This window comes from Rana temporaria, chromosome 2 (assembly GCF_905171775.1).
Source record: "Rana temporaria chromosome 2, aRanTem1.1, whole genome shotgun sequence".
NCBI classification, from domain to species: Eukaryota; Metazoa; Chordata; class Amphibia; order Anura; family Ranidae; genus Rana; species Rana temporaria.
Window position 1 is genome coordinate 442,343,734 of NC_053490.1, and position 15,537 is coordinate 442,359,270.

Consider the following 15,537-nt stretch of genomic DNA (forward strand, 5'->3'; position numbering starts at 1 on the left):
TTCCCCACTGCGAATGCGCAAACCGCACTATGCTTTCTAACTGGCCCAGCAGCGGAGGAAGGAGGCCGAACTTCCGAGGGATGTGGTCGCTGCATAGTCTCCCAGAAGTAGGTACAAGTACCTGTTTCCCCCTCCCCCGGTGCCACGTTTGGCACCTTTCAGAGGGGAGGGGGGAATGGGTACCTGTTTTTGACAAGTATTTGTACCTACTTCTGGGAGACTATGCAGCGACCACATCCCTCAGAAGTTCGGCCTCCCTCCTCAGATAAGCTGAGCTTCCACTTTTGGGTGGAACTCTGTTTTAAAGCATAGTCCACTTTGTTCTACCAAGTAATAACATTGGGCCAAATCCTCAAAAGGGATACGCAGGCGGATCTGCTGTTCCGCCTGCGTATCCCTGTGCCTATCTTTGGAACTGATCCTCAGAAGCAGTTTTCCAAAGATAGGCAGAAGATCCGACATCTGTAAGAGACTTACACTGTCGGATCTTAGGATGCAGTACCGCATCCGCCGCTGGGGGCATTTCGCGTCGAAATGCTGCTTTGCGTATGCAAATGAGGACTTACGGAGATCCACAAAGCTTTTCAGCTTTGTTTTTTCTCTGTAAGTTTACATTTGCATGCGTAAAATTAGGGATGCTTTTACAAGGTGTAAACTGTTTACACCTTGTAAAAACAGACCTTTTTTTCGATCGCCGCGATTTTTTTTTAAATTAGATTTTTTTTTTTTCGCCGTATCTTTTTTTTAACCCGTCGCAACTTTATTGTCCCGTCGCAATCCACAAAGCCCGGCGTACCGTAATTTTGCGCGATGCACGTCGGGAAAATGACGTCACGAGCACGCGCAGTACGGCCGGCGCAGGAGCGCGCCTCATTTAAATTGTCATCGCCCCCTGGATAACAGGACCGCCTTGCGCCGGGAGAATTTAGGTTACACTGCGTGAAATTTCTAGGTAAGTGCTTTGTGGATCGGGCACTTAGGTAGAAATTTCCCGCCAGTGTAACTTAAATGGGAAAAATTAAGTTAGGCTACGATTTTGAGGATTTGGCCCATTGCTCCCGGTCCCGAAAGCAGTTGCATATTCAATAGATTAACCGTCTCTGGTGTTATCACTTGTAAATGTTAATAGCCAGTTATATTTTGTGCATATAGGAGTTCATCCAGCATTTTTTTAAACAATCAATTGAACTTGTGAGATTAGTGTCAAAATTTAAATTAGGAACAATATATATTAAAAGGTGGCATTGTAAAAACTTTGTTTGCGTGTACGGTCACAGCATATTGTTTTTACATTGACGCAATGCTTTTATGTTGACACTTTATAAATCGCATACCTCTGTGAACGCCACACTGGCTGGATCCCCAATGACTATCCCATCTGGCATTTCAAACCCTGCATAACGGATTAGCTGGCTGTTCCAGACTCTAAAGTCATGTTTCCCATCAGTCCTCTGAGGAAATATAGTAATTGCTGACCTAAAAAAGGACAACATGAGTTTCTATTGATCAATACAAAGAAAAAATATGTACCCAAATTACAAGAAAAATAGTTTTGAGGTCCTCAGGGCTCAATCAAACCAAAAAAATCTAAAATATTTCTGTAATGAAGAGTTTTGCATGCACATATGGTATGTGTTGAATAGATATCACAAATACAAACAAAGCTTTTCAATCAAGCCTACTAAGATGTTTTTATAACTTAGAACCATACAATAAAAATGAATCATATTATGCCACTAGACATTGGAAATTAGGAGTCCCAAAAGTGATTGTAAAGTTGATTTTTTTTCAATAACAAACATGTCATACTTACCTGTAGGGATGAGCCGAACACCCCCCCGTTCGGTTCGCACCAGAACCATCGATCGGACCGAACGTTCGCGCGAACATTTAGAACCCCATTGACGTCAATGGGACTCGAACGTTCGAATTCAAAAGTGCTCATTTTAAAGCCTATTATGCAAGTTATTGTCGGAAAACGGGTTTGGGGGCCCGGGTCTTGCCCCAGGGAACATGTATCAATGGAAAAAAAAGTTTTAAAAATTGTAATTTTTTCTGGAGCAGCAATTTTAATGATGCTTAAAGTGAAAAAAAAAATTCCTTTAACCACTTCCATACCAGGCACTTATGCACCTTCCCGCCCAAGCAAATTTTCAGCTTTCAGCACTGTCGCATTTTGAATGGCAATTGCGTGGTCATGCTACACTGTACCCAAACAAAATTGGTGTTCTTTTTTCCCCACAAATAGAGCTTTCTTTTGGTGGTATTTGATCACATCTGCGATTTTTTTTTTTGCGCAAAACAACTAAAAAAGACTGAAAATGTTGGAAAAAAAATTACGTTTTTATTTTTTTCTGTTAATTTTTTTGTAAATAAGTAAGTTTTCTCTTTCAATTACGGGCACTGATATGGTGGCACTGATGGGCACAGATGAGATGGCACTGATGGACATCGATGAGGTAGTACTGACGGGCACAGATGAGGTGGCACTGATTGGCGGCGCTGGTATGCGGCACTGATGGGCACTCATAGGCGGCACTGATGGGCACACATAGGCGGCACTGATGGGCACTCATGGGCGGCACTGATGGGCACTCATGGGCGGCACTGGGCACTCATAGGCGGCACAGATGGGTGGCACTGATGGATACTTATGGGTGGCACAGATGGGCACTGATAGGTGGGCACTGGGCATGGATGGGCACTGTGGGGTGGCACTGATGGACACTGTGGGGTGGCACTGATGGACACTGTGGGGTGGCACTGATGGACACTGTGGGGCAGCACTGATTTACCCATTTGTGGGCACTGATTGTCATCTTTTTTATTTTTTTATGCTTTTTTTTCCCCAGACTTTTATTTTTTTCCCCCTTTTTTTTTTGTTTGCCCTTCCCTGGTGGTCCAGGGTGGGCTTCCCTGGTGGTCCAGTGTGGTGATCCGAGGGGGGGCTGCGCTGATAAACAATCAGCGCGAACCCCCCTGTCAGGAGAGCCGCCGATCGGCTCTCCTCTACACGCGTCTGTCAGACGCGAGTGAGGAAGAGCCATCAACGGCTCTTCCTGTTTACATCGTGATCAGCCGTGATTGGACACGGCTGATCACGTGGTAAAGAGCCTCCGCCGGAGGCTCTTTACTGAGATCGGAGATGCAGGGCGCGCGCGGCATGAAATCCTGCAGGACGTCCATGGACGTCCAGTCAGGATTTCAAAACCACTTCCCGGACGTAAATCCCCTATGGACCGGGTGGGAAGTGGTTAAATATCGTACCTGCTGGGTGTCTATAGTAGTGGCACGTGTTTAGAACTGTCCCTGCACAAAATGAGATTACTATAAGAAAAAAGTAATTTAAGACTGCTTGCGGCTTTAATGTAATGTTTGGTCCCTGCAATATGGATGAAAATCACTGAGAAAAATAGCATGGGTTTCCCCGCCCCCCTCCCCCCAGGTCATTACAAGCCCCTTTGGCCCTATATACTTTGAACAGCAGTATAGAGGCGGTGCAAACAAGACAGGGACTGTAGGTTTGTTGTTAAGTAGAATCTGTTTGTAATTTTCAACTGGTACTTCTTTACAGATACTGTAGTTGGAGCGCAGCAATGAGCCCGCTGCAAAGTATTGCATCAAAAATTGTAATTACACGCCCCTGTTAAACAGGGGCAGAACAATTGTGCCTTAGGCACTGGTGCTGGTGCCACAACACTGCAACCCCTCACAGATACTCGAGTTGGAGTGCAGCAATGAGCCCGCTGCAAAGTATTGCATCAAAAATTGTAATTACACGCCCCTGTTAAACAGGGGCAGAAAAATTGTGCCGTAGGCACTGGTGCTGGTGCCACAACACTGCAACCCCTCACAGATACTCTAGTTGGAGCGCAGCAATGAGTCCGCTGCAAAGTATTGCATTAAAAATTGTAATTACACGCCCCTGTTAAACAGGGGCAGAAAAATTGTGCCTTAGGCACTGGTGCTGGTGCCACAACACTGCAACCCCTCACAGATACTCTAGTTGGAGCGCAGCAATGAGCCCGCTGCAAAGTATTGCATCAAAAAAAGTAATTACACGCCCCTGTTAAACAGGGGCAGAAAAATTGGGCCTTAGCCACTGGTGGCGGTGCCCAGAACCAACAATGTTCTTAAAAGCTATCAGCAAGATCATTGGGGAGAAAAAGGATATTCACTTAGCATAACAGGATAGTCACTCAGCATCAGCATAGGCAGTCTTGAAGGGATGTGACATTTCAAAAACAATTACTCAGTTACATCAGCATCAGGTGCTTGGTAGCTGGTGGTGATCCAAGCCTGATTCATTTTTATGAAGGTCAGTCGATCGACTGAGTCGGTGGAGAGGCACACCCTGTGATCGGTTACAAAGCCTCCAGCAGCACTGAATGTGCGTTCTGAAAGAACGCTGGATGCAGGACAAGCCAGTAGCTCAATTGCGTACTGCGCAAGCTCTGGCCAGTGATCCATCCTCAAGACCCAGTAAGCCAGAGGATCTTGAGTCTGAGTCTGATCTTGCCGCTAGGTATTCCCACACCATGTAAAACAGACGCTGGCGATGGTTGCTGGAACCGGTCATACCTTGGGGCTGCGGACTAAAAAATTGTCTGAATGCATCGGTTAGACGGCCACCTTCTCCACCGCTCCTTCTGTGACTGACCGAAGCCTCAGCAACACGTTGTCCAGGACCAGAATTTTATAACCCCCCAGTCTCTTGGAAGGCATTGCACAGACCTTTCTGCAAGGCCTCCCGAAGATGTTTCATCTTCTGCTCCCTCTGCGCCGGCAAGATAAGGTCCGAAACCTTATTCTTGTAACGTGGATCAAGGAGAGTTGCCAGCCATTAATGATCCCTCTCCTTGATAGCACGAATACGAGGATTCTACCGCAGGCTTTGCAGGATCAGAGAGGCCATGCAGCATAGGTTTGATGAGGCATTCTGTGTGGAGTCCTCTGGGTCACTGAGGACGACATGATCCGCAGCCACCTCATCCCAGCCACGTACAAGTCCATGGGTTCCTTGGGACTGTAATTGATCCCTTGAAGACTGATGCTGAGTGCTAGGCTCCACCTCCATGCTGACACAATCCTCCTCCTCCTCGTCCTCTTCCTGTGTAATAGGCGGGCAAGCAGGAACACTGTCTGGATAAAGGGGGCCTTGAGAGGTAAGGAAGTCCTCCTCTTCCTCCCTCTGTTCTGCCTCAAGGGCCCTGTCCATTTATCCAAGCAGCGTGTGCTCCAACATGTGAATAAGAGGGACAGTCTCACTGAGGCATGCACTGTCACTGCTCACCATCCTCGTGGCCTCCTCAAATGGTGACAGGACAGTGCATGCATCCCTGGTCAAGGCCCACTGGCGTGGGGAAAAAAACAAGCTCCCCTGACCCAGTTCTGCTGCCATATTGGCACAGATACTCATTGATGGCCCTCTGCTGCGTGTGCAGCCGCTACAGCATGGCCAACGTAGATTTCCACCTGATTAGACGGTTCAGCACAGGAAGAGGCCAGGAAGAGGCCACAGAGGAAGAAGAAGGGGAGGGGGTGGAGGAGAGAGGTGTGTCACAACCAGTAGTAGCACCTAACACAACTGGGGACGGGAAGTGGCGCACTATCCGCAGGTCCCTGCAGAGTGGACTCCCGGAATTGGGTGCAAATACCTGTCTTAGACAGGTATCTGCACCCCCCTCCCCCCTGAAAGGTGCCAAATGTGACACCAGAGGAGGGGAGGGTTCCAATGAGCAGAAGTTCCACTTTAGGGTAGAGCTCCGCTTTAAGTGCACCAATGTTCCCAAAGGGCCCCAACAATAGCTTGCAGAAGAACTTCTGTTTAGTAGGCTAGTGCTGCCCCTTTTTGCATTAAATTGAATGATTTCTTTCAGGTGCAAACTAGGTATAACAAAGCACAGAGTTATAGTGGACTCCACTCTAAAGATTGGGAGGCCCCAATGCTGGCAGGACTAAGTTTATTGTGACTGGACAGTGTGGTAGCCAGAGACTTTGGTAACCATTAGTTAGGCCTTGCGGTCATTTTTTACTGTCCATATTATAGTTGTGTACATTTGAAGACTCTCTGCATATACCTATTAGTTCTCATATACCGTATTTATTGGCGTATAACACTCACTTTTTTACCCTGAAAATAGAGGGTAAACTGTGCTTGCGTGTTATACGCAGGGGGCTGTTGAAAGCATATGCTGCTTTTGTTTTTACTGTCCCTGTTTGGGGTTGGGTTCCTGCTGTGATTGTTTTAAGCAATTACCTTCCTTTCAGGTCATCGTTCACATTTAATAAAGCTCACCACAAACCCACCAGGCTTGTTGGTGAGTCTTGGGAAGTGCTGAGCAGGTCATTGCAGAAGTAGGACAGCAAAGCATAATGAACGCAGCAGTTCCATAACCTAGCACATTATTTGTTGTCTTATTAAATAGAGACTTGGGTCTGGCCCCTCCAGGAAAGTGAATTTACCTTATATTCCCACCATTGGTGGCATACTTTATGTGATGACAAATGAGTTCAAACATGTCTTTAGCTGTTTTGCAGGTTCGGGCATCAAATACCTTAAAGGGAAAAAAAAATGTATATAGTAATTAAAATAGGAAGGTTGAAAAAAAAGTTGATTAAGACCAACCTATACTGATACTTGCAGTATTTTCACAGTAAAAAGGCTATTAAAAGGTACAATTGTAAGACAGCTGCCAATATATCCAAGTGTGAATGTCATCAGTGGTAGTTGGTTAATTTACTCAATCAACCTCTCTACCTATGAATTAGTTGTAGATGTAAATTGAACAATATTGGTTGTATTAATACAGAGTGATCCTGTGGATTCTTCTAAAATCCTAAGTGCCACGTCCATAGGTGTGCGCAGCCTATTGCATTAGGGTGTGCACCCCAAAGCTCAAACACACACTATGGATCACTCACTATGTTCATTCAGAAAGGGAAGGGGCTGATAAATACATATTTACTGGCCCCTTCCCTCACTCATCCTCAAACATCTCTGTAGCAACATCCGGCAGGAGAGGAGGGAAGCCGGAGGTGCTGCAGAGGGAAGGAGTGGGGAGCCAGGGCAGTAGGGGGAATCTGTGCTGCACAGAATGATTAGGGTGTGCCTGGGCACACCCAGCACACCCTGTGCGCACGCCTATGGCCACGTCCTATGAATTGGAACAAGAAATTAGAAAAAGAAGGCTTGGACTTTTTAGGCACAACCAAGTAGGTAATTAATATATTAAATGTTTATTAAACATATAGAAAATACATAAAAAATATCCACTTTTGAAAAGTCAGTACAAAACAGTTATACAATTCATACTGTACACAGCCACTGGAAAAATGTGTAGATGCTTGGAGATTGAAATCCCTAATTCCATGATCAAAATTAAGTGCAGAGTTGAGGCTGTGTAGCAGATAAAGATGAAACTATTGTCCTAGACTCTACATGTTACGCGCCATGTGCTTCTTCAGGAGCATCAAAAAGACTAATACAAGATTAAGGATAATTCACATACAATTTAAGACCAGAGTAGAATGCTACAGGTTTGGAGTATAGACGGATAAACAGGGGATTGTGGTAATCCTGACAACATTATGTGTCTATGGGATCAATAAGGAGGGTAAAGCATTGAAATCACTGATATAAGCAGAGAGAAAAAGAGACTGCTCCAAATAAACAGGGTCAGTCCCAAAAAGCCAGGCGAACGCTGAGAGAGTTCCTCAGTAAAAGAAAAAATGTACACTCAGTCCTCCAACAGGGGCATATATACCCAATGAGTTCCTAGAGGGTTCGATTTGTGGCTGTAGTACTGATAATCTGAGTATGAGTGACCAATGTGTAAATCTTAGTGTAAAGATAGGAATAGGATCCCCGTTCAGAGCTGCCAGCACTCAAGTAAATACACCTAATGCAAATAACTATAGATGTAATTCTACTAATAGAATGCACTGAGACCAAATTTAGCTCCATTTAAACTGTCACGCTGAGTTTACACTGGCGTAGCATGAAAAATGTGTGTCGCGCTTGAGGTGACATTCATTGTTAATGATACCAAAAAGCAGCAAATACGCTGTGCATTTTTTCAGTTATTCAAGATTGCTGTGCACTGCACCATGTGTATGAATTGTCTCCTGGTGCAATCAAATTATAAAATAAACTATTACATAACAACCAGGGGAGGAGTGAAGGGGAATATATAGAGTGTCACTCTATAGTCTCCTCTGAGTCTCCCGGAGCTACTGATATCACATCCAAGATAGTGGCTCTCAATAGTATCCATGTGGCTTTCGGTTGTCTAAACAATGGAGGCCTTTTACAGGTACAGTAAATAACATGTTTGAAATGCATTAAATGTATATACTGTATATTAGGGCTGTTACTGATTAAAATGTTCGTGTTTGATTAATCGTTTTTTTTTAATCGATTAATCGACTAATTTCGATTAATTATAATGCACATACAGATCCAACTACTTTTAGCTGATCTCCTTGCAGGCTGATTCCCAGTGCAGCTACCAACCAATGGAAAAATGGCAGATAGTAAGGTCCCGCCAGCATGCAGATATGAAGGCACAGCATAGGAGCCCTTCAGATGGACACCGCCGGTGTCCGTGATGTCACCGGATCTCCGACGGAACTCCCTGAAGACCCGGAAGTCGGCAGAGAGGTGAACACCGATCAAAAAAATTTACGATTAATCGAGGAATTAATAGTTAATTTCCAAAGCCCTAATATATAATCTTATAAGAAGATTGTTTTTAAAAAGTATGGTCTGGTGACAGGGTCTCTTTAAAGAGACACAGTCACAGGCATAGGCATAAAGTACAGATTCCATACTGTCATGGGTGAATTCTGGGCCATTTTGAGGGGTAAAGTTCCAACACATCAAGGTAATGTCAGAATTTACTGCTAAGTTCCACCCACCAACTATCCTATTTGCTCAAGACTATGATGGGCAGACTCCTTATCAATTGGAAAGGGCAGGAGATAGAAAGTGGCGAGCAAGCCACCGGAACAGCCTGAGAATCGAGAATAGCAAGAGAGTTTTGGAGGTTGCTTCAGATAACTGCAGGTATTGCATTTCACATTTCTAGTAGTCGTCTATCTCCCAGTGACACTTTAAAATAAAAAATGCAAATAAGCAGATTGTTCAAATACAGCATTGTCATTGTACGCTGTCATTTTAACAGCTTTGGCTGATAAACACTGAATTAATATGAACTCATAAGAATATTAGTTATAAGGTACTGAACATCTTCTACCTGTAAATTGTTCCACTGAATCCGTCCTATGCACCTAGGAGCATTTCTCCATGCCTGTTTAGCAGCAAAGGCCAGCTCATCCATAGTTAATTGGTAAGTTCCAGTTAGTTCAATATCTTTGTTAATGGTTTCTAGCCTGTTCAGGTAATTTTCTATCTGTGGCCTGAAAAAAAAATGCACACATCGGGTTGTTGTATTTTAGCCATTATTTTTTTTAATTGCCCATTAAACTGAAATACGTAACCACTTTTAGAATTTCCTACTGGGCAGTCCACAAATGGTTCTATAGTAAATATTCACTACAGTAGCACAATTCTACCATACTACAGTATAAGCAGGTAATAGCATGTCACTACCTCCCAAAAGTTTTCCGTTCATGAGTGTAAAATGTTGCCCTAAACTAGTGTCCTCTGGAACATCTGGGTAAGGAGCATCATTACTTTAGACTGGTGTCTGCTCTATTTTCCAGGATATATCCCCCCCACTGTAGATGTATGGGGTTGTAAGCAGTATACAGTATAAACCTCAACACTGTCCTTCAATGGAAAAGAACAGCCAATCAATGCAATCAATACTAATTCTAAAGCAATTACACTGCTATACACACTTAAGAGTAAGGAAGAATTAAAACCATTCACAGTTTACAATTTGACGTTGGAGGTTTTTCTAACTTCCTCTCCTGTAGCTGCGACGGGAATTAAGAAAAAAGTGAGAAATCCCCTCCTAGCTAGTTGTCACCAGAACAGGTGTCCCCATCAGAAGATTTCCCCTCACTTCTTGTGTTGATGACAGCTTCAAAATGTTCACTTTTTAATTACTTTCTATCTCAGTCACAAGGGTCATCAGGACAAATACAGCAGACCGCAATAAAAAAATGACAGGCGTTTTTATCCTTTATACTGTGTCCTAATGAAAAAAATGTGGCTATACATATAACTGATTACTAGCATTTAAAGGGTCACTAAAGGAAAAAAAATGTTTCTTTAAAATAACAAACATGTTATACTTACCTCCACTGTGCAGTTCGTTTTGCACAGAGTGGCCCCGATCCACGTCTTCTGGGGTCCCTCGGCGTCTGTCTCTGGTCCTCCCCGCAAGAACTCATCACAGTCATGCAAGAGAGCTTGCATGGTGATGAGTCCTTGCGGGCGCGCTCCTGTGATACAGCGAGCGGCCATAGCCGATCACTGTATCACTCGACCCCGCCCCTCGGCGCGCCGCATCACTGGATGTGATTGACAGCAGCGCCAGCCAATGACTGCGCTGTTCTCAATCCATCCTCTGTAGCCAATCAGTGGCCAGGCTGAGCGGCGAAGAGGATCTCGGGACCGCGTGCGGGACTTTCGAGGGGTCAGGTAAGTAAAACGAGGGGCGAGGGGGGGGGGGGGCGCATCATCAGATGTTTTTTCACCTTAATGCATAGATTGCATTAAGGTAAACAAAAAAAAAAATCCTTTACAACTCCTTTAAGTTGGTGATAGGTAAATGAAAAATGTATTCAGTTACATAAAAATGTTTGGCCTCTGCAGTAAGTCTGTTGGTCCAGTGCTTATTTCTGTAAAAAGTGTTTGTGTCAATTTACAATATTAGGCTGGCTCTCAGAAATTAGACTGGATATAATACGCATCTACTTCATTTATGTAATCCTTATGAAGGGTACACTGTTTTGTATTTTCCACTAGAAATGCTTTTATGCTGGAAATTAAATATATTTTTTGATGATAAATTGACTTACTCTTTGAAGGAATTGTAATATAGGTTTATAAATTCTATTGCTTGAGGTAGGATTACATCCTGTGACATTGGTTTGTCTCTTGGACCTCTTATATAGCACTGAGGGTTCATTATTGATCCATGACAAACTGATGATTGGCAGCCAAGTTTCTGTAAAGTAAATGAAAGAATAGTGTAAGTATACAAGTTTAAAGAACTCTGACCTTGTTAAAACAATGGAATGCAAACAAGTTTCCCATAAAGAAGGAAGGACTTGCTGTAAAGCTATTCTCACATTTACGCAACAAAGGATAAACCAACAATAGCGCGATATGCTGATTGATAATGTGGTAAGAAAACGTGTTTATTTTTATTTTATTTAAATAGGAGTCTCGCAAACCCCCGCCCCACAAGAAAAAATCTGTAGCTGCTGACTTTTACTATTAGGGCACTTAGCTGTCCAGGCATCCAACGGTGTCCTCACCTGAGCCAATTTTTGAATCGGCTCTCAGGTGCTGGCACCTCCATCTTGGCTAAACTTCCGACACACTCCACCACGGCGAAGTGAGTCTGAAGTGGGAGCGGGTACCTGTCAAAACCAGGTACCCACTCCCCCCAAAAGGTGCCAAGTGGGGAAGCAGAGGGGGGGGAAGTAAAGTGAAGTGAGCCTGAAGTTAGAGTGAGTACCTGTCAAAACCAGGTACCCGCTCCCCCCAAAAGGTGCTAAATGGGGCAGCAGAGGGGGGGGTGGGGGAGTAAAGTGAAGTGAGCCTGAAGTTAGAGTGGGTACTGGTCAAAACCAGGTACCCGCTCCCCCCAAAAGTGCCAAATGTGGCAGAGTAGGCAGGGAGGAGGCAGAAAAGCTTACCCTTTTGGGTGGAGCTCTGCTTTAAACTTAAAGTCAATGTAAAACCATAACTTTTTTTGTTTTAGATGGAGTATGTAAGGGTCAGAACCCCTATCAGGTTATGGGGTTTATTTACTAAAGCTAGAGAGGGCATTATTATTCACAATTCTGCATAGAAACCAATCAGCGTAATTAAACAAGCTGAGGTTAGAAGCTGTTTGTTTTCTCTGCAGAATTGTGACTAATTTTGCCCTCTCTTGCTTTAGTAAAAAAAAAAATTTTTTTGCTGTCTGTGACTCACTAGGGAGAGTTAGCGTCACCTCCTGACCTGGAGATGCAACAGGAAATGAGAGGTAATCAGGAATCCCATGTTAGTGAGTTGTTACAGATACTGAAGATACAGGTGAGATTCCCCCCCCCCCACCCCTTGCTTTGGTGGAAACTCAAAATGTTTGGCTTTCTCCTTGCTTTCTGTCTTGGTTGGAATGGTCACCAGGACAAATAGAGAGGGTGAATCTACTCAGTGGGAACACAGACAGCAGTAAAAACTTGACAGAGGGTCTAACCCTTCCACGCTCAATCATACACGGACAAAAAACTTAACAGGGGGTCTAACCCTTCTACACTCTTTTGAAAATGTACCTTAACCGCTTGCGGACCGCCCCACCTATATTAAGTGTGGCAGGGCGGCCGCTCTGTGACAGAACATTTACCTAATACGTGATCTGACAGTTCCGGGGTGCACGCGCTCGCCGCCAGTGACTCGCTTCTCACTGTAATTGGACACAGTGGGAGCCAATCAGTGGGTCCGGCAGACTCCATGTCCACTGGAACCCGCCGATCCGTTCTGGACAAAAACAAAATGGAAGTCTGCCTATGTAACAAGGCAGACCAGTGTTCAGAGGGGAAGGTATTGATCCTAGTCAAAGCCCCTCTCCTATAGTTAGTAAGCACAATTTAGGCATACATTTAACACTTTGATGTTAACTCCTTCTTTGCCAGTGGCATTAGTGACAGTGCATATTTATTTAGCACCGATCACTGTATTAGGGTCACTGGTCCCCAAAAGTGTCAAAAATGTCAGTTAGTGTTTGACTTCATCGCGACAACATTGTAGTCCCGCTATAAGTCGCTGATCGCCACCATTAATAGTTAAAAATAAAAAAGTATAATACCTAGATTCAGGTACGGCGGCGCATCTTTCCGGCGGCGTAGCGTATCGTATTTACGATACGCCGCCGTAAGTCAGAGAGGCAAGTGCTGTATTCACAAAGCACTTGCCTCCTAACTTACGGCGGCGTAGCGTAAATGGGGCCGGCGTAAGCGCGCCTAATTCAAATGAGGATGAGGGGGCGTGTTTTATGTAAATTATTGGTGACCCGACGTGATTGACGTTTTTAAGAACGGCGCATGCGCCGTCCGTGTACATATCCCAGTGTGCATTGCTCCAAAGTACGCCGCAAGGACGTATTGGTTTCGACGTGAACGTAAATTACGTCCAGCCCTATTCACGGACGACTTACGCAAACAACGTAAAATTTTCAAATTTCGACGCGGGAACGACGGCCATACTTAACATTGACTAGGCCAACTAGGGGCAGCTTTATCTTTAGGCCGGCGTACCTCTTACGCTTTATCTTTACTGCGACGAGCGCACGTACGTTCGTGAATCAGCGTATCTAGTCATTTACATATTCTACGCCGAACTCAACGGAAGTGCCACCTAGCGGCCAGCGGAAAAATTGCACCCTAAGATACGACGGTGTAGGAGACTTACGCCGCTCGTATCTTAGCCTAATTTAAGCGTATCTGGTTTCCAGAATACGCTTAAATTTACGACGGCGCAGATTCAGAGTTACGACGGCGTATCTACTGATACGCCGGCGTAACTCGCTCTGAATCTGCCTATATATTTGTAGATGCTATAACTTTTGCGCAAACCAATCAATATACGCTTATTAGGACTTGCTTTAACCAAAAATAAGTAGCAGAATTCATATTGACTTAAATTTATGAAGAAATATGAATTTTTTTCTTTTTTTTTTTATCGGATACGTTTTATAGCATAAAGTAAAAAATATATATATTTTTTTCAAAATTGTAGGTCTTTTTTTGTTTATAATGGAAAAAAATTAAAACCGCATGGGTGATTAAATACCACCAAAATAAATCTTTATTTGTGGGCGAAAAAAAGGACAAAAATTGTAATTGGGTACAGCTTTGCACGACCGCGCAATTGTCAATTAAAGTAACGCAGTGCCGTATTGCAAAAAATGGTCTGGTCAGGAAGTTGTTAAAAAATTTTTAAGGAACTTCAAAATACCAAAAAAAATGAATAGCTGTATTTAAAAGGAAGCCACTGAAATCCTTAAATTTAAGCAGTTAACACTTGAACTTACATTATTTGAGTATGTAAAGCAGCTAATACAAAACACAGTATCCAGAATACTCATAAACTCTGGAGTTAAGTTACTAAAACAATAGAGCATGTTTAGTTAGCAAAGTGAATTCTTACTTAGTTTAGTAAATAATGTGAAGCTGTGTTCACCTTAAATACCCACTTATTTCCGATGTTCTGACGATATGGGACACTTTGTCGGTATGGGACCCTCGTAAACCGTGCATGTGCGCAAGACATAAAATCTTCCTGTATGTGTGCCATACCTTGCGATATGAAACGCTCTCCAATAGCGCATGCACAGCTGCGAGTGGCATTTAAAGAATGCGCTATTAGACAGCGTTCCATATCGACAGAACACCTGTCGCAAAGTGAGTGGAATGCAAGGGTATGGGACACATACAGGAATATTCTATGTCTCATGTGCATGCGCAGTTTGCGAGTGTTCCAATATCGACAGAACACTGGCAGGGGCTCTGAAGGTCCGGCACTGTAAGATGTCATCGGCTGCATGCACTCTGAATATCTCCTAAACTGTGCAGGTTTAGGAGATATGCATAGTACCTACAGGTAAGCTTTATTATAGGCTTGCCTGTAGGTACAAGTGGTAGTACAGTGTTTACTACTACTTTAAATGGATGTCTTACTAAATCACAGCTTGTCATTGATGAACTGATGTAAACTCCTCTCCTCCGCTTTCTCTTTACTCAAGTACCAAACTGCTGAAACATCATTACCAGGAATACCGAACATTAGATGTATTTTGATAAGGAGCTTGATGATTTAGCGATAACAACACCATCTTTTTACACATTTCTTTTCATAATAATCCCACAAACCTGTTTTGCTTTGAGGTGTAAAGTATCTTGCAGAATGTTTCCATTTTCATAGTTTTTAAGCTTCATGTACCTTGGATTGCTTTCTTTTAGACAAGAATGCCTATGATTTTCTGGAACTTTTTTCTGAAAGAGATTAGTAGAAAAGAGGGACATTTTCTTAAACTTAACAGAAACACATGCAGACTTATTCTGTAAAATATTTTTTGCCACCGCAACCTGCAGATTTTACAATGCAGGAGCAATAAGGCCCCTTTCACACAGGGCCAACTTTGTAATCTGCATCCACCTATTTAGCAGGGGAACTCTACGCTGATCCCTGCTGAGCAGGCAGATGACAAGTTTATGTTCGCTCTGCCAAGCAATCCCGCCGCGCTGTTCTCTATGAAACAATTGGAGGGAAACGGACCGCCTGTACGTTTCCATCGACTGTCATCTGATCTAATTCGCCAGATGGATGGAGAATGGATCCCTCATCTGTCTGTT

The 15,537-nt window shown here is 43.7% G+C and overlaps 1 protein-coding gene across 1 annotated transcript in view; it reads right to left on the reverse strand.

Moving 5' to 3' along the window:
- Positions 1 to 15,537, reverse strand: part of NOS2 (nitric oxide synthase 2) — a 96,465-nt gene that overhangs the window by 58,193 nt on the left and 22,735 nt on the right. Inside the window, exons 4-8 of the mRNA XM_040338428.1 lie at positions 15,055 to 15,177; positions 10,993 to 11,141; positions 9,258 to 9,420; positions 6,466 to 6,557; positions 1,335 to 1,476 (exon numbers count right to left, since the gene is read on the reverse strand). Coding sequence (XP_040194362.1) covers positions 1,335 to 1,476; positions 6,466 to 6,557; positions 9,258 to 9,420; positions 10,993 to 11,141; positions 15,055 to 15,177 — 669 coding nt within the window. The remainder of the gene's footprint in view (positions 1 to 1,334; positions 1,477 to 6,465; positions 6,558 to 9,257; positions 9,421 to 10,992; positions 11,142 to 15,054; positions 15,178 to 15,537) is intronic.